General features: G+C 41.8%; 1 protein-coding gene across 1 annotated transcript in view; it reads right to left on the bottom strand.

The window, feature by feature from the left end:
* The window catches only part of TES (testin LIM domain protein), a 29,214-nt gene extending 10,416 nt beyond the window's left edge, over positions 1 to 18,798 (bottom strand). Inside the window, exons 1-2 of the mRNA XM_082311076.1 lie at positions 18,747 to 18,798; positions 6,624 to 6,709 (exon numbers count right to left, since the gene is read on the bottom strand). Coding sequence (XP_082167202.1) covers positions 6,624 to 6,709; positions 18,747 to 18,773 — 113 coding nt within the window. The 5' untranslated portion in view covers positions 18,774 to 18,798. The remainder of the gene's footprint in view (positions 1 to 6,623; positions 6,710 to 18,746) is intronic.
* Between the last annotated feature and the right edge of the window lie 2,848 nt (positions 18,799 to 21,646).

The following is a 21,646-nucleotide window of genomic DNA, read 5'->3' as shown; positions in this document are numbered from 1 at the left end:
TGGATACCTAGTAAACACCAAGCGCTTTGCAATCTCCCAGATTACCAGAACATTCAAGCATGAACTAGTATTGCCCATTAAGCCTAAACGCTGTAGTGCACGTCTCGAGCACTTGCAACATGAAATTGTTTAAGATCTTCAGCAACAGTCCGAGTCCTTTACCTAGCTGATACTTAGAGACTATTAATATATTAAATACAGCAATTTATAGTTAGCTCATCTTTTAAAGTATAATCATATGTACACCTTGTTACCAACTCTCAATTGTGTCTTTTTTGAAATCTACTACCAGGTGACAGTACCAGACCTTATTTTTTTGCAGGTTTAGTTCATTATAACACCAAGGACTAAAGTGCAGCTATATGCCTCACAGCACACATGTAACTGGAATTCAAGCAGTTAGTCCATTTGAACAACAGTTTATCAGATATTTTCTTCACTTTTTCAATTTGGCAATAGTAAGCCCCAGTTTTAGTCTCACCTCTGGACGGGATGTGATCTAATAACGTTGGTGAATGAACAGAGACATTCTAGGTAACCTGCACAGACTCATGAAAATATAGTCTTGCTGTCCAGAACTGCTCTGCTTGCAAAACAGAACTCAGTAAGAACAATTCATATCGTCGTACTGCCTGTGTGGTCACAACAACAGTGTGACGGTTTGTGCAGCTCTCTCCACTCCATACAGCATCCAACTACAGTGAAGCAGCATGACAGCCTGCAGAGACCAGACCATCCCCAACAAGCTGTGGTGTAATTCTTCCCCTGAGACTTTCACACGTGCTGGAAAAGCCACAAGGGCACCTTATTTTTGTTCATGATACAACATGAAATTGCATATCTATTTTCTAGTAGAGACTTCTCTCAGAATGCAGAACAGCTTTGAGATCCTGTTTGTTTCCAACTAGGAAAGCACCCTGATTCAATTGCTTTTATCCTCAGTCCTACCTTGAATGCTTAACATGTTTCATGAATTTCAGTACTGGTGAGAGATTTTCTGTTGTCCTGAGAAACACATGAACAGATACTTGCAAAGAAGTGAAAGCATACAACTTGTCCTCAGGTCCTTCCTGGGTCCCACTGTGAAAACTGGCATAAAGCTACTGTGCTTTATACTTGCATTGACAAGAATGAGATACTAACTCAGACTTATTTAAATTAATAATTTGACTGTGTACATTTCAGTCTAATGTTATCTCCTTGCTCTTTCAAGATTAAGTGAATGACTCTTTGCCTACATGCAGTTTGCAAGAAGCTGTTACAGGGGCTACATTACAAAATTACAATTGTGGTGGCCCTGGCATTAGAACTTGTGGATAATTAAGTCTCCAAATGCAGGAGAAAACAACCCAGAAAGAATGTGGAGAATGCCGAGTCACAACTGATGTCAACATATCTCAGTAAGTCACAGGAAAATCCCTGAAGCTGTTGCCATTTCCCCTGCTCCTCAGGGCTCCCTTGGATCTCAGCCACATGAAGATGTCCGTATACTGCTAACAGCCAAAAAAAAAAAAAAAAAAAAGTTTCCTCTTCTGATTTATAATCCCTTTTCTTGAATAATTTCCAGTCCTAAAAGATATCCAATTGACAGTCACACACATAACTCTTCCTGCAGAGTACTGTTTAGAATTTAGTCATACCTTCTTCCACGAAGTAGCACATCAGAGCACGTTCATTAGTCACTGTCCCCTTCTGCAGAAGGGATATGGCCAATTACTTCTATTTGTAATAGATCAGCTGGTCATTTCTTTGGCTCCGATACGGCTATCTTACTGAAGTGACCCTGTACCATTACCTCAAACTTACACTTCACAAGTCTGTATGATAACTGATGCTTAATTTTTATTTTTGGTGTTAAAGCAAACACCTCACATGCTAGGAAAACCAGTTGCTATTATATACATGTCTGTATATATATGTGTGTATATGCACCGACTTAGATTTATCTCTTTGGGTTTTATCTAGAAGACAGGCAGTGAGAATTTCTTCTCTCCATCTGCATTGTCGAAAAGATTTTCCCTTCACTTGAGGACATTCAGCAAAGATCCGTACTGAAGGAGGTATGAGAGACTCCTGCTTATGTGTTCACAGCTCTCAGGACTTCAACAAAGAAGAGAAAGTGTTCCTCCAGTCAAATCTCAGCACTTTGGGAAGCTTTTCCCATTCAAAACATGGAAGATAGGGAGGAAGCTTCACAGTTTGTGGAATTAGAAGTTGCATATCACTGTAAAAGACAGATTTAGTAGATTGTGTCTTCCTTCCAGGCCTTGGGTGGGTAGAAAGAGGAAGAAGGAAGGTAAGCAGATTCCATCCTCTTTCCCAAGCTGGCAAATTCCCACATCCTGGATTTCTACTGACAGCAAGGATCAAAGACTTATAGTTCCTTCTCCAAAACCAAATGTCATCAATCCTCCTACTTTTCTATGTTTTGGTGTATGGAGAGGAAGAATAACTTAGCTCATGGCTCTTCCTACACTAGCTTTGCAGTGGCTCCTAGTGACAGGAGGAGCAGCTGCAAGCACAGAGGAGCCCTCAATAAATATCTGGCAAGTCCTGAGACTTGCGTCCTCCACACAAGAAGACTAACCTCTTCCCACAATTCTGTTATGTTTTCTTGCTATTAATGCAGCTATAGTAATTGCAAATGCTTTGAACTGTGCCTCAGTACTTGCCTGACAGTCTTAGTACCAGAAAGCGTTAAAGCCAACTTAAAGCGCTCTCTGCTTTACAGGGATTGTATCTGTGCAAAGAAGCCAGATGCTGAAAATGGTTGCTCCTAAGCTTAAGATTCTTGTCTCGAACAGCTTTTTCATATCTTAGCAAGCTGCACCGGAGACAATTACCAATAGTGGAAGTATATACACGACCAAGATAAATCAGAACCTTCCCTCCTGCTTTTAGCAACTTCTGACTCCTGTCCCACACCTCCCTCTAGTGGGAAACACATTCCCTAAGAGCGAACATTTACCCCAGTAGCAGTCTCTTATAGCCAGCCTGCCCCGCTAATTTTGCAGAGGCAGACTTCTTTCAGACTGCAAACTAACACCTGAACTAAGAGCCTGCCCACTGCTGCTGCCGCCACACTTGGACGGAAGCATGATTTGAGGACAATTTTAAAAGCAAAAGCTATTAACACACTAAGATAAAGCAGGTAATTGTTCACTGTTCAGCTACCATTGTAGACCATGGTTCTCCTTGTAGTCGTTTTGTGTTCAGCTCATAACACTGAAGCTTTCAGAACTTCAAAGTTTAGGAACAAATTTTACTAAGGGCTTTGTCTACCACCATTTCTGTACTAGCCCAAATTAACGATTCTGCACCTATATAACCATCCCACACACTGTGCCAAGAATTATAGCACAAAGAATTTAAAGAGCACTTGCCACCCCAAAACAGCTATCTTCCAAATGCTCCCAGTATAAAGAGTGATTAGCAACTCTGTGTAAAACTCTGCTAACAGACAGCCATACTTGGATTTTTTCATGCACTTTCCAATCTGACTCCTCAAAGAGAGAATGGAGGCTCTCTTGTGCAGAAACACAGAGAGAAATTACACCTAGCTCTTTGAGGTACACCAGTGTTCATGTATCAGACCAGGGAACAAGAATTACGTGATCTGCTGAAGCTCCTCAGCTCCACCCAGGAGAGGGCAGTGTCACCCTTACACAGATCACAGCAAGGACCGCAGCCTGCCCATGCTGCAAATAGCAATACTGCCTCACTCACTTCACTGGGTCCAGCTTGCATGCAGGTACTGTTCTTCATAGTGCCTGTATGGTGCTCTGTCTTCAATTTGTGGCTAAAACAGCGTTGATAGCACTTGCTGTTGCTGAGCAGTGCTTCCACAGTGTCAGGGCTTTCTCTTTTTTGGACTCTATCCCCACCTCAGCAAGTAAGCTAGGGGTGGCCAAGAAGCTGGGAGGGGGCACAGCTGGCTCAAACTGGCCACAGGGATACTCCATACCATGTAATGTCATGCTCAGCAATAAGATGGGGGTAGAGGATGAAGGAGGCAGGGTTTCTGACTTCCAAAGTGGCCACTGCTTGGAGACTGGCTAGGCATCAGTCTGCTGGCAGGAGGTAGCGAGTGACTGCCTTTGCAACACTTGGGTTTTATCTCCTCTTTCCTTCACCTGTTAAACTGACTTTACTTCAACCCATGAGTTTTCTCACTTTTATTCTTCCTTTTCTCTCTCCCACCCTGCTGTGAGGGGACAGGGAGCAAGTGGGTGCGTAGCTGCTGGCTGGAGTCAACCCACCAGTTATTCTTCCCAACTTATAACAGTTTCTCTAACTACTATCCTTACTTCAACACCTATCTTTTACAGCAACACAATAGTGAAATTAGTGATTAAGCTTGAACTGCTCCTGATCATTCACGTTATAAGACTATATTCTGTCCACTTCTGCTACAGTTTGCTTCTACTTAAAATAGTTTCAGATTTTAAGGCCAACATGAGTAAGTGAACAGGTATTAGGGATCCATCCCTTTCCATTCAAGTGGTGGAATCCTGAAATCTCTATATCATGGAAAGCATTATTAATCTATTTTTTCCTTTGAAAACTGTTTACACAAGGCTGATTTCAGACTTCAGATTCACACCCTTCCTGTCCCCAGTAGCAGCTCTGCTGGAGAAACAGCTATTTTCTAACCCATTCTTGAATTGCCTCAAGGGCTAACTTTTCAACTGTTTCAGAGGTATGTGCCACATTTGTCTGACACCTAGAAGATGCTTCTCAGAATACTTCCAGCCACCTTATTTACCTGGTCTATCGTATATCGGTTAGATTTCCAAATTAAACCTTCATCTTAACTAAACAGCCACTGTTTTTATGTCTTTTTCTTTCCTGCTTCTTAATCCGCTGCTGTCTAGAGGCTCTTGGCTTTCTAGGATAGACAGTGCTCTGACAAGCTATGTATTCAGGACCTGGCACAGTGAGCCCTAACCACATGAGCGTAGTGAAACATGTATAAAGAAAAACACACACAAAAACCTCCAAATACACAGAAGCAGACATGTTCTAGCTCAGTAAACATGCTATTACATGACTAAGTAACTTCAGACATGTTATATCTTTTTATCCCAAATTCTTCCCTGTTCAAGGATAAGCTAGGAATTACAAGGTCCCTTAATAACAGAACTAAGAAAAGGAGGACAAAAAGGAAGAGTGGAGAAAAAGTTAACTGGCCTAGTCTTTTTTTTCTCCCTGCCTTGTGATTTTCCCACACTGGCTCTAAACAAAGATCTTTCTCTCAAGTAGGAAGTGACATAATTTCTCATCTAAACATAGATAAACAACACTATTTACTCCTGCAAAAATTTTTATTCTGTTTCATTGAAATACCTACACACATTAACTTTGTTCTATTTTTCTAGTGCCCCTACACGAGTCCCCTCGGTGACTGAGTGTGTATTGAAAAAGAGTCATTCCATAAATTAATAATTTCTTCTATCTTTAGATGATCATGTTTATTTATTAGTGTATTACCATTTCTTGCTCCACATCATTATTTGTAAGTTGTTTCTGTAGTTATATATTACAGATCCATAACTGAGAAGCTATATCCTCATGAACTTAGACTAAGTTTTTGCTGTGGTCTGCTTCTCTGGTTATTTTCCAAATTGAGTTTCAGCTACAGTCAAATACTTAAATAAAGATGTAAAATCTCCTAGGCCTTATCTGCACCTGATGCCACTCTGGCTGGGATGTAAAGACTACCTTAAAAAAACCCACAAAATAAAACCCTACTGCAGATACAGTTATGACTGCAGCTATATAGCACTGCTGAAATGTAATCATTGTTACTGCCAGCATGTGTTAGTGCTACTAAAAATTATTTATTCTTTATGTGCTTTGCAGGCTGTTTCCTTTAAGAGGGATATTTTTTTTTTTTTTAATAAATCAGAATCACTAAGTTGAATCTTAAAGCACACCCAGTGTAATCAGTGATCTGAGCTAGCCAGACATGTACTTTAACGTTTCAGCAGGACAAGAAAAGTCTTGATGGAATACAAAATTTCTGCCGAAGTAATGGCATAGACTACAGCATAGCCTACTTACTGCAACTGTCATCAGCTCTTATTGGTTTAGGAACAGTGCATCATCCAAGGCCAAATACTATCTAACTTACTTGAATTATGACACCTCTTCCCCCTCTAAGTCACTTGTAGATGTATACAAAGTTTCAACATCTTTTCAACATAGATAAGATCATTTTACGTAAAATCTCAGATCAAAGATTATGTATTTGGTCAGGAGCTCAGAAAGCATTTTATTACTGAAATAAAGCACACTTCTTCCCTACCATCTCTCTTACTGTAGGGATAGAGATGTTTTTACAAACCTGCTTCAACTGTTAAAGCTAAAGCAAATGCTTCAGTAGAAGTACTACCATTGACTTCAGTGCAGATGAAATGCATGTTTGTAAGTGATTACATACTTAAACACTCTGTTGTAATGCAGCTGAGAAGCCCTGGCCCTGAACCTAGACACAGCTTCTTTAAAGCATCTGAATAGTTTAATTGAAAGAGATAACAAAAGCAGTTACTTACACATTTGCATACATGTGCCAAGATCTGCAGTGCTGAGTCACAGCTTAAGAAACATCTAGTGTCACTTACCTCCAGAAATGAAGCTCAAATCCTTCACACTTATCCTTGCATTTTAAGCAGGGGGCACCAAATCCTTGCTCGTGGCCCAAACCCATCTGTATACAGAGCAAGAAGACTACAGTCAGCTTCAGGAAATATCCTGCATGATTAATCTTACTGCTGCCTTTATAATCTACAATCCACAACTAAAGCAAAAGATGAAGCATTTGACTAAGACAACATCAGGACAGTATTTTGGGGTCCACTCACCTTCCTATTGTACCTACATAAGTGACAGTGCTCACACAAGCCTGTTCATAGGGTTGAGCTAGCAGGCAGAAAGTTAGCCTTAGCCAAAACCAAGTATTTTTCTGGTGACTTGTCTCCCCAGCCCAGCTTGCTCTGCAAGCTTCACACAAGGGAAGAAGCAGATTCTTTGCAGCCCTTCCTTAGGTCTGTGGCTGTGAAACCACAGCGAGTGAGGCTGTAAGACCTCAAGTCAAAAGACATTTAATCCAGCTATCAAGCCAAAGGGATTTGCAGTATATGATTCGGCAAAATATAGGAGATCAAGAAATAAACAGATCCCACATTTATATGCACTAACTGGGGCATCTGATAGGAATAAAGAAAACATCTGATTAGTCTAATATTCCCAAGTATATTTAAGACTACTCTGACAGTGATTGAGAGCAGAACATACACTATACAATTACGTTTCAGCTGGACTAATACCAGCTTACTTTCCGAGGACAAAGAAAAACAGCAGTTAGCGAAAGCAATGACCATAAATGATATGCAAAGAGTTTCACTGTGAAAAGATTAAAAGAACAGATAACCAATTCATAATGCAGAGGAAATATGAGAGAATATAAAAGACAGCACTGAGTAAAGGCCAGGTATTCACACAATGTATCAACACATCAGCAAATTTAACAGTAACAGCCACTGGAAGTTTGAGGTGAAAAATAGACACCAAGCACCATAACTTATGCATTTGTATAACATAGTAAATTTAAAATGCCTCACTCCAGCTCTTTAAACCTTTGGGGAATGTCACTCTTAAATCATATGGATGAAGGACCAGGGAACTGTGTCCACGGTTGGGTATACAGGCTCATGCTCAACATGCAGAGGGGAACCCATCCCCACACTCCCACCCACCGCTGCAGCAGCGTGAGGGGCCCTCCCAGTTAGCTGTGGGTAGACGCAGTGGGAGCAATGGTCAGCGTGAAGGAGACAGCTCACCTCCAGTTTGGCTTTTACCATGAATGGAAAGTGAGCTAGAGCTGACAAGTTCTGGTACTAATTTTAGTTCTGGCAACAATAACACAATGCCAGGGTTAATCAGATGTGGTGATACAGTTTTATTATTAAGAAGTTTGTGATTTACTCCGAGAAGTCATACTGCTATTGTTGTACATACAAGGATATAAACAGCTCAACTTTCAACTTGTTTCTGTCCAAAATGAAGAAACAGATTATTCACAAACCACTTGCTCAACACAGAACACATGATAAGATGCCGGGAGGACCATGTTTTCAGTTATTTTATTATTTGAAGGGTCACTTCAAGTCAATGCCTCCACAGTCATTAGGCATCTCCAAGGAAATTACAAAGCTTTCCTGCAGATTATGGTCTATTTCGGGAGAAAAGATACTTTGGCAGCAATTAAGCTACTGCTTGCAACTGCAGGGATGGACAGAGGAACATGAAATTGTTTCTTCCTTTCTTATCTGGAGGAAGAGACACAAGCCTACCGTGATCATCGTGACATCTTTATCAGCCTAAGGGCTCAAGAAGTTCACATGCTATAGGCACTAACCTGAAGCCAGACCACTAGACATCTAAAATAAACATAATGTAATCTTTAAAGTTCTCTTTCATGAACTACATGTTTGCCTTTGTTGGATATATAAAGCTAACAGGTTAATAAAAGTTTGTCTGCATTGAAGATGGGTGTTTACAGGGGTCCTCTCATCTGGAATCCAGAGCCCCGCCATACACACACTGTACCTCATGCACACACACCATACATCAGAAAACAACTGAGCACTCTTGTCAAGTCACACACTAAGAGAACAACATGTTGGCCAGGATGTTTTCTAAAGAGAAAGAGGAAGCTAAAACAACACAAAACAATTGCTTTTTTTTTTTTCCAGGATAGGTTGGTTTTTGTTTGGGGTTGGTTGTTTGGGTTTTTTTGGTTGGTTTTTAAAATCATCCTCCCTAAAAAGCTGTTAAACTTAAAATGTGCTTGCACTGCCCTAAAAAAAACAACAATTCCTCCACCAAGAAAAGAGCAAAGGCAACATTAACTCATTCTCTCTAGCTGCTACTTCAGCTACAAACTGACATTACTTTTTTGTGCTTGGGCTCTGCCCTCCTTTAAAAAGAGGAGATGGGGGAGAAAGGGGAACAATGATACTTTTATTAGTGTTGTAATTAGAAGACTTAGAAACCCAGGATCACTTGTGTATAGAGTGCTATTGTACAGGACACAGAGAAATAGCCTTGACATTTCAAGAATTCCCAAAACAGAATCTGAAATGGAAGTAAGAAAATGAAAATGTTTTTTGCAATTTTTATACATCTTTTCCAAGCCTCCTAACATTTAAGGGTTTTTTAAGCTAAAAATACCTCTCCAGAAGCAAATTAAGAAAAGGAAATACGTGCTGTCTAAATGCTCCACCCAAAACATACTCCCTCACCAGACTAAACAGACAACAACCAGCCAGCCCACTTGCATCTTCACAACCAGCAGTCTCGGCACAGATTTCCTCAGAAATACAGGCTTCCACATTGCCTCCCCAGTAATAAAGAACACATCATTAAGTAAATGCTTATGCAGCTTGAGACAAATAAACTGAATTAGCAAACGAGATAGACTTGTTTTGAAATGTATTTCTCAGTTTGCTGCAAAAGAGGAAGAAGAGGATGACTTTTCTATATGCAATGTCTGGTCACCTTATGGAAAAGGTTTAGCTCAAAGCTAAGGGGCACACTGAGAACCGAATTAGATGCGATTCCAGATGCACGCACAGCCTCTGCCTTTGTTGTGACAGAAAAAGTATGTGGCTGCTTGCCAAAAATAAAGATATAAAATAACAATAGCACATCATGCTTTTGAGTTTGACTATCTTAACAGTCAGTGCATGTCAAATATTCCTCCACAGTGGTGTAGTAGGACCTGTTACAGTGGTAAGGAAGCCTCAGAAGTGACTGTTTCCTGTTCAGCACCCAATGCTGCTGCAATTTGGGAAATTCAGAGAGCCTAAAGCCGCAGTGTACTTCTTCACTGCTGTCGCCTATGTTTAATACCCATGCCTCCTGAAGGACATAGCTGGCTCCGTGCTGGAGCACCCAGAGATACAGGGCAGGCTGAGCACACACTGGAGCAGGAATGCATGCCCGAGAACAGGAGGGAATCCATTTTCCCCATAAATGGAGTTATGGGAGAAATGGCACAGATAGGTCAGCTGAAATACTGCCAGAAGAAGGTTCCTGCCTGTCTATTGCCATTAATTTTCATTTTACAGCACAAGCTATCTAAAACCATCTGGTATTACTAACATACCCAATGCAGATTTAAATAGTCTGAGTACAGAAGATGATATAAATATGATTGAGATCATCCATTGCGTGCTGCTTTCAAGATTAAATAGTCCTCAAGGGCAAAGAATTTTAAATGGTTACAGCTAAGTGAGAATTAGTGAAAGACTGCCCCATTCAGTTCTGACTGGAATCCACTGTAAAAAGTTGGCTATCTTTATGTTAGAGAGCCATGTGTAGAAGCTTACTGTCATCTTAAAAACCCAAATCATCCAATTCAAGTGTCTAATAGTTTGTTCAGATGGGCAGGAGAAACACAGCAGTTGCTATGAAATAGTTTGAAGCTGGTTTATTAGAAGGGTTTATTGTTAAATTTATTGAACATGACTGAGAATGAAAGTCCAACAAATCCTGTTTTGCCCTCCTATTAATTTAAACCCACCAGCAAATGCTGAAGTCCTGCTTTGTTGCAATTTTAGAATACTAATTTCAGAGTTTGTATTCCTGTAAATACAGCAGATTTCACAGACCATCAGACAACAAAACATTTCCCCACATGGGAAGCTAGATGGCCAGTTTAGTCTGCAGGCCGATACAAACGCAATTACATTTTGTCAGCTACAGTTTCCTCTTATGTGGTAAAACATGGACAAGTTTGTTAACAAGTTTGTTCCTATGTGGAACAAACTGTACCACAGCTCACAGTGCTGGTAAAAAAAAAAAATAGTATGATTAATGAAGGATTAGCTTTTTAATTGTTAAAAAAGTGTTATGTCACAGAACTCAATATTATTGTTGACAGTTACAGGAAAAACAAAGATAAACCCTAAGAAATCTTAGATTAATTAAAACATAAGACAGAGCAGTAGTTTTTGAAGCTTGCCTATACTTGCTTTTAATGAGCATAGATTATTTTAAGTTGAAAGGGCTCTCCGGAGGTCACTGAATTGCCCACAAAGAGCAGGTGCAATGAAATCAGATTTGCCCAGGGCCTTGTCCAGATGCAGATTCAACAGCAACCACAGGGGAAAGAAAATCTATATGTTTAATCAGAATTTCTCATCTTGCAGCTTCTGCCCACTGTCTCTCATATATCACTGTACAACGACTACAATCTGATTCTGTCTTTTCTATTCCCTCCCGCTAAGCAGCTGGGCACAAATGATACAAAGAGTATCCTGACAGAGTTCCACTGGAAGTCTTTAATTATTTTTATAGTTACCATTTAATAGTCATCACACCCAGCACAAATATAGCCCTCGAATAAAGCTAGCTGCTCTGACCTTCCTGGTCCTTTACAAAGGAGCCCCTGGGGTGCAGCAGTAAGAAGTTAAAAGAGGAACCTGTAACAAAATGCAGAAGCTCCACTTGGCATTTCTAGGTCTCCCTCCCACAAGATTTCTTTTACCTCCTGTCCCACCAAAAGACCAGAGCTAACTCGGGTCTTGGCTCCTTTTCCTTCCTCCCCCCAAGGGGACTCCTGTACCACCAGACAGGTGAGCTGTATTAATCTTTCACCTTGCCACAGACAGTAAGACACAAAACCAGTACTTAGTCTCTGCAGAAGATCAGAAGTCCTTCCACTGTTTGAGGCCCTCCGCAGAATTTCAAAAGTTGTGACTATGCAGTGAGAAAGTTGTCACTAGTAGACTGTGATAATGAACAGTGAGCCCCAGAATAGACTTAAATCCTCTTGCTGTCCTTCTTGTAGATCTTTCTCCTGCGCCCTTGAGTGCTCCGAGGGCAGAAGTGAAGAGATGCACGGTACAGCTATTCTTGGATTTAGCATAAAACCCCAAGGATCTTCCGGTTTGACAGTTACCTAACTACCAATCCATCTGGATGTTTCAGGGGCCACATCAAGTCATAGTTTCCCATTTCCAATGTAGGCTTGAGAAAAACACCTGTATAGCACAACAGGATGGCTTTCTAGAATATCCTAATGTACCTTAGGAACTTCCAAAGAAGTCAAGGCAAAGCCAAGTATGCAAAAAAAAAAAAAAAAAACAACCACCAAAAAGGTGAGAACAAGACACATCATAAATCTCATGTGCTGTGCAGGCTTTATTGCCGAGACCTGATCTTGCATCACTACTTTCTGTACCAGAAGTCTTCTCTAGTAGGGAAACACAAAAAACTGGAAATTAAAGTAGGTTACAGCATTTAAACTTTAAAAACAGAAGAGCTACATTATTTCTTATGATTCCAGAATGAAAAAAAACCCCAAAGACAAAAGACATGATTATATCTGGACAATGCTCTTATAGACTTCTACAGACACTATATGAGAAGAGAGAAGAAAGTTTCATCTGTAGTGAAGAGCAGTATCCCACAGACCACTCTATATTTATTATTATTTAACATGTCTATTAAAATTGATGGCAAGTCTGTCCTAGCTATTTTTAAATATGCATTTAGGCTTAGGGAAAAGTTGACTGGGATTAAGATGTAGAAGCTTGGGTAAGGAAGTCCATTTGCACAGAAATAAGGATGCCAAAAAGTGGTTGCATCCAAGAAAAAGATTTGAAAGATGATCCGGGCAGGAAGGGCAGAAGAATAAATCAAGGAGCTGCAGCAGCCTATAACAGTACACAAGTACTAAGAATTTATTGTGATGTCTTCAACTAACTATCAAACAGTTCAGAATATAAATATTTAAGACACTGCTACACAGTCTGCTGTCAAAAGACTAACAGCTATTAAAGATATCTCAGATAGATAGAAAACAAGCAGTGTTTATTAACAAAGTCTAGTATTACACTAGCTAAGTTTGAATGTAGTTGACATACACTATAACACTGTCTATAAACCTCCAGTACAGCACTATCCATCACCCAATGCTGCAGAGGCATTTTCACAATACTTGTATATTTTGTTTTGACATCAGCACTCTTGCCCAGTTGCATCTTCTAATATTAGGTTTTCAGAAGCAGATGTGGAAATCTACCTATTCACTCATTAGGATCTTAAGTCATGCAGGAAAGTGCATGCTTTTTCCAGCTTTTTTCATGCTTTTAGAAGCTGCAGCTAGACAACCTCAGACAGAAAACAAGGTACAAAGGGAGGGTTAGGCAGACTTTAAAAAACCAAGGACCAGAAATACACGTACAACAGTATCAGAGCATAGTTACATCTGATTTAATCTGGAATTGTCATGACAGAAGCCTCCTCACTTCCTTGACACTTGACCCTATTCATTTGACAAAGCCTAAGACCCTAGATAACAGGCATGACAAGCTCTGATCTTTGCAGCCCTACTCTTCCTGCAGGTCTCCAGCACCTAGAAGAACCTCACCAACTCTTCATGTTAGTGGAAACTATATATTAGGTTTTTTACATATACACCCTATATAAAACAAATATATATATGTGTGTGTGTGTATATATTATACACACACTCCCCAAACTAGAGCACACTATATATATTTATATCCACCCCATTACATCTGTAAACTCTGTATTTGCTAGGAAGAAACCATTGATTTGCAAGAAGAGTTCCATATACTTCCTTGAGCTAGAAGAAATGTATTTTTAAGCAACTTTTACCAATAAAATATCATTCACACTTGCTGCTCACCATTATTATTTTACTTAGATGAAAGGAAAAACATTTCTTTTTTCCAGGAACACTTGCAGAAACAGATCTTTGTGCCTTTAATGACAGAATACTTTTAAGTTAAAGTTCACTAGTTTTCCATCTCACTATTTAATACTTGACTTATAATTATTTACATCAAAGAAAGTTGCACCTGATCTTAGAAGTCATGCAGCCCTGCATCCAAGGAGTTTCTTGGCTTGCTATTCAGGCATTTAATGATATTTTAGTGGTCAAACACCTGGAGAGTACTTTCACAAAAAAAAAAAAAAAAAAGTCGAAAAAGTTTAATTTAGCCTTATCATCTTTGTCAAGCTGATATCCAGGAATGACAGACAAAAAGTAACTAGGGGTGTGTCTTCAGACAAGCTTTCTAGAAAACAATTCACATCAATATTTTGAGGGGAAAAATCCCACTGCAACATGCACAGGAAGCAGTTACTCAGTTTCCTTGTTAACAAAACTGAAGTAGTTCCTCTCACATCTCCACACTTGTTTTCATACTTCTCCTTGCAGGCAAAACTCACCCATGAATAGATTTGCATTTCCTTGATCTTACTATACATAAGGAACAGCAAACAAGCTCTACTATCATGGGTTTCCATGGCAGTAACACCAAAACAAACAGTGACATCAACAGGAGGCATAGCCCAGCAGATATTACTAAATCATGCTTCGCAAAACACAAAAAAGTTGACTTTGCTCCTATACATACTTCATTCACCATTCATTTATCAGAGAGCATTACAGTTGTTGACTTAACAATGTCTAAAGCACTCTGTGTTTGGTTTTCCACCATAACAGAACAAACCAAGTCTCACGCCCATAGAAAAACTACGCAGACGTTCCACATTCAAGAAGTTGCACCTATTCCCCCAAAAAACTCCTCTGCCCCTTTGCCACTGCAATCAAAGGTCCTTTTATAAAGCAAGTATTATACTGTGAAAGCTTGCGCAGATCTGACTCGCTGCCAGATTCTTATTTTCTCTACTGAAGCACGAGACCATGCTGCCAGCAGGACTGCACAGCAGGACCATGACCTACTGATTCATTTTACCAAGTTCAGGGAGGTGACAGACAGGGCAGGAATCCAGAATAGCAGAACTTTGTTCTAATAAGGTCTTCAACAAAAAGCACTAAATCTTCACTTTTCCTATACCCTCAAAGCAAGATTTCAGAACACAGCATATATTGTATTTGGGAGAAATAGTGGTCTGTTTGTTACACAAGTACTTTTCAAGCTGGAGCTACTGTTTTTAGGCTTCAGCTCTGTTGTGCAATCTCTTTTTGTACACAAAGCTATCTTCATGATCCTCAAATGCAACAGCAAATGCAATTCCTCCTAAGAAAAAGGAGAAAACTGTACAGTCAGCCTTAAACTCCCCATCCCCCTTAACTGGAAAGTGTAACAGCCAGTAAGGAATTGGACTTAGGATTTACACTGTAGCTGAAAAAACTGTCTTGGAACTAGATTTTCTCCTACTATTCACTGCCAGATATATGCCAGAGTTGTTATATGTCTTTAAGAAGCATGGTGACCTTACTACAAAAAAGTTACACATTATTCCACATACATGTACATGTTCTGCATATATTCTCAGTGCTGAAAATTCAATGTGAAATTTGTGTTTCTTGCAGGCTGTGGTTTTCTCTTACAAGACAGCAAATATATAAACTATTTCCTGCTAAAAGGATGCGTTTGAAATTGTGGCAGGTGGGGCAGTAGCTCTTCCTGCCGAAGGACACATAGGCTGTTTCAGCCCTAGTGGGCTTGTACTGGATGGGGAGCAATTCCTGTCATATGAACTGTGCTAGAACTGTTAACTTTTTTGGGGAAAAAATAATAAGATATCAACACTGAAAACAGACTTTCCTGAGCCAGTTCAGAAGTGTCTTTTCATACAAACCCAGATATATAGATATAAATGCACTATTCACATACATGTGCATGTTTTTCTCCAGTACAGTACGAGCCCCTTGAAATCCAACAGCAGCTTTCCAAGAGACAATGCAGAAGCTCACAAATGGAGAACAGACTCATGAACTACAGACACTTGGAGAAATATTAGAAATGTCACCTTGGAAACTTCATCTCTTGAGTTTTCTAGAAGCAGAAAACAGCCCCATTATATTACCCTGTGCGGTTATACATTAGAAGTTGTGGGTGGGGGAAGAAATTGTTCTTTTCCAGTATCAGCTGGGTACCTGAGCCCCCACACCACACCCTGCTCCACTGGGCATTCATTTCCCTCTGCTCTGCTGAACACCAGGGTTACAGAACAGCCAACTCAGACTTTGAGTTCAGAAGAGCAAGGGAAGGCAACTTATTTGGGGACAATGTGGCAATTCCTGCTTTCTTCTGCTCAGTCTTCTTGGAACTTCCCACCCAACAGCCAGGTCAGCCACTCATTAGTCCCTAACATTTACCTTCATTTGCCAGGCGGCAAATAGGTACAAGTCGCTATAAAATGAAAAGTTAACATACGGTAGCAAGCAGATTTTGTGAAAGGACTCGTTATTTTGGCCCAGGGTACAGGACATAAAGACAGGGGTGAGAACCACAACGAGTGGTTAAGTAACCCATTACTGTTGATGGACTAAACATCTGACAGGGCCATTTCCACCTCAAGACAAGTTTCTCTTAAAGGCCAAGTGGTTTATGGGTTTTGATAAACTTGACTGGAAACTTCCCAGAATGTTCTTCCACCTTTCAAGAAAGAGGGAAGTTTGGAAAAAAAAAAAAAAAAAAAAAAAGAGAGAGAGAGAGAGAAGTAAAAGATAAGGACACAAACAGGTTGAGAATAGGAATTAAAGGATTGAGAGATTGAAGACATGCAGCTTTTGCAGAGTTGACATGAACTCTTATTCATTCTAGTGTACAAAATCTGAAGTTTTGATTAAGTAAATATTGGTAGTCAAAAAAGAAAAGGATTTAGTACTGAACACATGAGTATATAGCAAAGCTTCCCAGTTCTCTGTGCATTGACCTGTCACAGATCCTTGTCTGTTCTCTTGGGAAATGAGCTTCAACCAAGTTATAAAGAGAAAGAAGGTGATGAGGAGATGTGAACAAGGGAGGGGAGACAGAGGAAGAACTGAAGTAGTTTTCTGAACATATGTATAGTAGAAACAGAGAAAATGTAAAGTTCTTCACATCATAAACATCTCTTAGCAGTATTAATACTAACGCTGAACAGAACGGAAAATACAAAGTACTTTCTACAAACAGAGCATTGCTGGTTTCTTTTGTGGCACCAGCTTCTGCATCTGTCTGAGCAGGTTCAGAAAAGTCTTCAGGAATGTTTGAAGTTGATGAAGAAGAGTAAAAGATGACCAAAGGAAAATATGACAAAAACAGTCAAGTAAACTTACAACACACACAAGCATGCAATAATTACAGTGCAATTTAAAGCATATGTTCAGCAACTACAAGTTCACTCAAACCAAGACTCCACTAGCAGCAGAATTTTATCAGTATTTCACAACAAATGTTTATTTTCTGTTTAGATAGAGAAATTCTGAATAGGAATACTCCCCTACTGGGGTTCAAAAAACTTCTAGTGAACACACTCCATGACGCCATCAAGTTTAAGTTTTAAAATATGCTTAGAACATATAAGCAAACCTACTCAAGAAGCTTGTTTTCATTACATACAAGCAGTCATGCAAAGGGGACAAACGTGTGCACGCAACTAGCATCTGAAGACAGAGACAGTACTTAGCTACACCCATCTATACATTGATAGCCTAATGTTGACTGGGAGATGAAATAAGTAGTTTCTCCAAACCATGACCCTCATCCAGGTGACATCATCACATGGTGACATCACTTGGAGAAAGCTGTAACTCAAGGCTAACCTGCTTCAATAGGATTCAGCCTTGACTTAAAAGGTAGCCTTCCATGCTGTGCAACTACTTCTGTATTTGGGTCAGTTTCTAGCCTGCAAGTTGGAAAAGCACACAGGTATACAAAAAAGCTCATATGCATACTTTAAAACAAGTTACTACCCTTAAACACAACAATTCAGGAATACAAACCACACATGTCCATATAACATGCATTTCAAAAGACTAGTGTTGATATATCAATGAGGGTTATGTACAGATTCAACCCATGTTCATATACAAAGCTCCTTCTGCCTTTATCAAAGTCCGCTAACAAATACTATAAGGAAGTTCTTAATAAAAGAAGTCATTGCTCAAGTGCTGCACTTAATTTGCAAAAGCACTAGAAGCAAAGATTCAGAGGTGTGTCCCACATGAAATCAGCTTTACAGACAAAGTTTTAAATAGCGAGTTCTGGAACGAGATCGAGTACAATTGGATTACTTATCACGTACTGTTACTTATCCTGCACTGCTTGCCAGTTTGACTCCAGTAGTCAATATGCCTTTAAAAAAAAAACCACCTAAGTTTCTGTCTCAGGAGGGTAATCCATACAAACGCCGACACATCTGTAATGGGCTAGTCACATCAAAGGTCAGAAATCAATCTTCAGCATACCCGTGAACGGCATTCTGGTTGCATGTAATTTCAGTTTCACACACATACTTACCTACACAGAGCACACACCTGAACGCAACTATTAGGTCACAGCTTTTTTGGGGGACACGTGTTTTTACTTAAAAGACGGCCACGCGCGCCCGCAGGGCGGGGTACCCCCTCGGCGGCCCGGGGGGCAAACGGCGGCGGCTCACCCGCCGCCGGGAGCAGAGCAGCGGGTTGTTCCGCTCGAGGGCGAGGCGGCAGGGGCAGCAGCAGGTCGCTCCGCAGGCAGCCCCCCCGCCTCTCACCTTCCCCCTCACCCTCGGAGACGGGGTGATGGATCCCGAGCGGGGCGCCGGGAGGGGCGCACGGCTCCGCGCCCGACCCCAGCGCTCGGGGGGCGACCCCAGCCGAGCCCCCGCCGCGGGCGGCAGCGGCGAGGAGGGGCGGGTCCGAAGCCGCCACTCCCTGAGGAGGGGGACGCCGGGGCAGGTAACTCGGCGGGCAGCCCCCACCTTACCTTTTTCACTTTACTCTCCAGGTCCATGCTTGCTGCTTCTTCTTCTTCTTCTTCTTCTTCTTCTTCTTCTGCTGCTGCTGCAGCCGCCGCCGCGCCGTGCTCCGGGGCGGGGCGGGGCGTGAGGCGCCTCCCGCCTGGCGACGCCGCGCTGAGGCGCGCGGAGGACGAGCTGCCGCTGCCCTGCGGCAGTGGCTGCAGCCGAACAAAGGCAGGGCGGCAGCCAATCCCCGCCCGGCGCCCGCCGGCCCGACAGCCAATCACCCGCTCCTCCGCCCCGCCCGGCCCGGCCCCGCCCGGCCCGGTGCCGGCCCGGGAGGAGCGGGGCCGGGCCGGGGCGGGCCGGGCCGGGGTCCCGCCGGCGGGCAGGGCCCTTGAGTATCGCTGCCGGGCCGATACGGTCATGGGGAAGGCATTCGCTGGGTCAGCGCTTTACCTTCGAGTACAGGCGGCTGGAAACGCGGTGCCTCCCGAAGCAGGGGGAAAAAAAAGCAGTCTCGGACTGTGACGATTTATTGACCTGAGTAGGAGGGGGAGGCGAGAGCGGGCGAGTCCGTGCCTTGCCGAGCCTGCTCGCGCAGCGGCTAGGCAGCGCCATGCCCGCAGGGGCCGCGTCCCAGCCTCCAGCTCCCCGCTGGCGGCCCGGGAGGCTGCCTGGGGCTGGGGCTGGGGCTGTGCTGGGGAGAGGCTGGGCACAGCGCTGTAAAGACAGCTAAGATATCACCCTGCTGGGGCTGGGCTCTCCTTGAGAGGAGCCTTGGTGGTGCCCATCTGCGAAGGGGGTGGTGGGGAGAGGGGCGGCTGCGCCGGCGGCAGCAGGGGCAGGGGGTGCGGCGGCGGGGGCAGGACCCCGCTGCCCGCCTTGCCCGGCTCGGCCCGGCCCGGCCCGGCCCCCCGGGGCCGGGTAGAGCTGCTCCTCGGTGCAGGCGCTGCGCCCTCGTTCTGCTCCCTCCCAGCCCCACTACCCCGGCAGGCAATTCCTAGTTTTGCCCAGGTGGATTTGCTTCCACCTGAATCCGCTCAAGAGGTTTTGACACTCCAGAACCTGATCTCTTCGTGTGTTATACCGCGCGTTTCACAGCAGTGATTTTTGTCTATTCATTGAACCGAACAAAAATTTTTTTGTCCTGTTGACACTGGATGAATGTTGTAAAAAAAATTTAGACTTAGATCCCAGTCTTCAAGCTCATATGCACGTGATCAGTCCTGGGATGTCACTGATAATATCAAATATATTTCATATATAATGTATACGTAATATAAAATGACAGAATAATTAAACATTTGCAAGATTGAATACTTCCGTAAATATTTTCTTCTTTCGTACTTCTTTTGATCTTTGGAAAAAGTAACAGACATTCATACAGACTTTATAACTACCCTAGGCAGTGGTGGTGAATAATTTGGTAGATTATTTTGTCATTCATCTGCAGGATCTAATCTTTTCTCTCCACACAGACCAACTTTTCTCGAGTAAGTCTTAGGTCATTTTGTTTCTTCCCTGGAGGCCAAATATACTTCTCTTTCAGTGTTTAATTTTTTTGTCTGCCATCACTTGTTGAAAGATGTTTGCAACAGAGCGAAAATGAGACTGGGCCTGTTTGTTGTCTGTTAACGGGTGAAAGCAAAATTCTGTTTGACTTTTCTGCTGGAACAGGCATCACGGGCCAACTGCTCCTACCAAGGAATCTATGCAGCAAACCTTGACCAAGAAGTTCAATACAAAACTAAGAGAGCATGCTCTCAAGCAGAAACATTAGAAAAAATGAGAGAACATAGACCATCAGGTGATGCTGCTATTCTCAGTGTGTGCCTGTTCTGAAGAGAGGTGAATAATAGAGGCTGTTGCATGAATTTTGTTTTTTTGATTTTGAAATTTTGTTTTTTATTTCTTTTTCTCAGTTTGTTTTGTTTGGTTTAGTGGTTCCTTCCTGCTGGTTTTGGGGGTGAAAGACAAGGGGAAGTTAGAGGCCCTGAAATGTTGGTATGCCTGGGACCGATACAGTTTGAATACCATCCATGCTCATAACTTCCTCAGACTAAGATCAAAGGACTAAGTGGGAGATTTTTCCTGTTCAGTGAATGCGCTGTCGACTGATATAATGTAATAGTGAAAAATGCCAGCAATTACAAAGACTTGCTAGGTACCTTTGACTGTGCTAAGCACAGAAATGAAAGTATCGTAGTCCTCATTATATGCTTTTCATATGGGAATGGATGTAGAAGTGTGTTTTCATTTTAGGAAGCTAAAAAATGTAAAGCAAAATCTTGTATGATTTAAGTGTGTTTTGCTTATTCTTATCTCCCTGAGAATAACAGCATAATCATAGTTTTGATCATGATGTCCCCCCCCGCCCCCCAAGCTATGACACTTCTGGGTTAATAATAATTTCTTTTGCTTATATTTTTCTCGAACCTCTTGAGTTGGAAATGCTGTGGTTGTGATCTGTACATCTTTCAATTGTGTAATTTAGTGCCAAAATGCAGTAAACTTTTAACAGCCTTCCTACATATGAATTTGCATATGAGGCCTACAAATTCATATATGTAATGGAAAATGCAGACAGTAATGTAAGACTTCTGTTTTGCAAACCAGCAGATTGCTGTTGGAACACACTTCCTCTGAGACCGGATCAATAAAGAATGCATTTTAAGATTCTCTCTTCTGTGTTTTCTATGACTTTAATTAGTCTGGCAGAAATAACTTCCTATTCTGTGAATGGGATCCTGTATAGCTCTTCCCCTTAAGGATTCTGAAGTTGCCAGGCACACAGCATTGAAATGTGCCAGGGCACAGAGCAGGGCTTTCTCATGACTGTCTAGGAAATATCAAATGCCTCTCTTAAATACTACTATTTTTTGAAGAAAGAGCAAGGCACGTCCCAGCATTAACTTTCCCACAG

This window comes from Platalea leucorodia (genome assembly GCF_965183815.1).
Source record: "Platalea leucorodia genome assembly, chromosome: 4".
NCBI lineage: Eukaryota > Metazoa > Chordata > Aves > Pelecaniformes > Threskiornithidae > Platalea > Platalea leucorodia.
The sequence above is the reverse complement of the archived record's forward strand: the minus strand, read 5'-3'. Positions and strand labels throughout refer to the sequence as shown.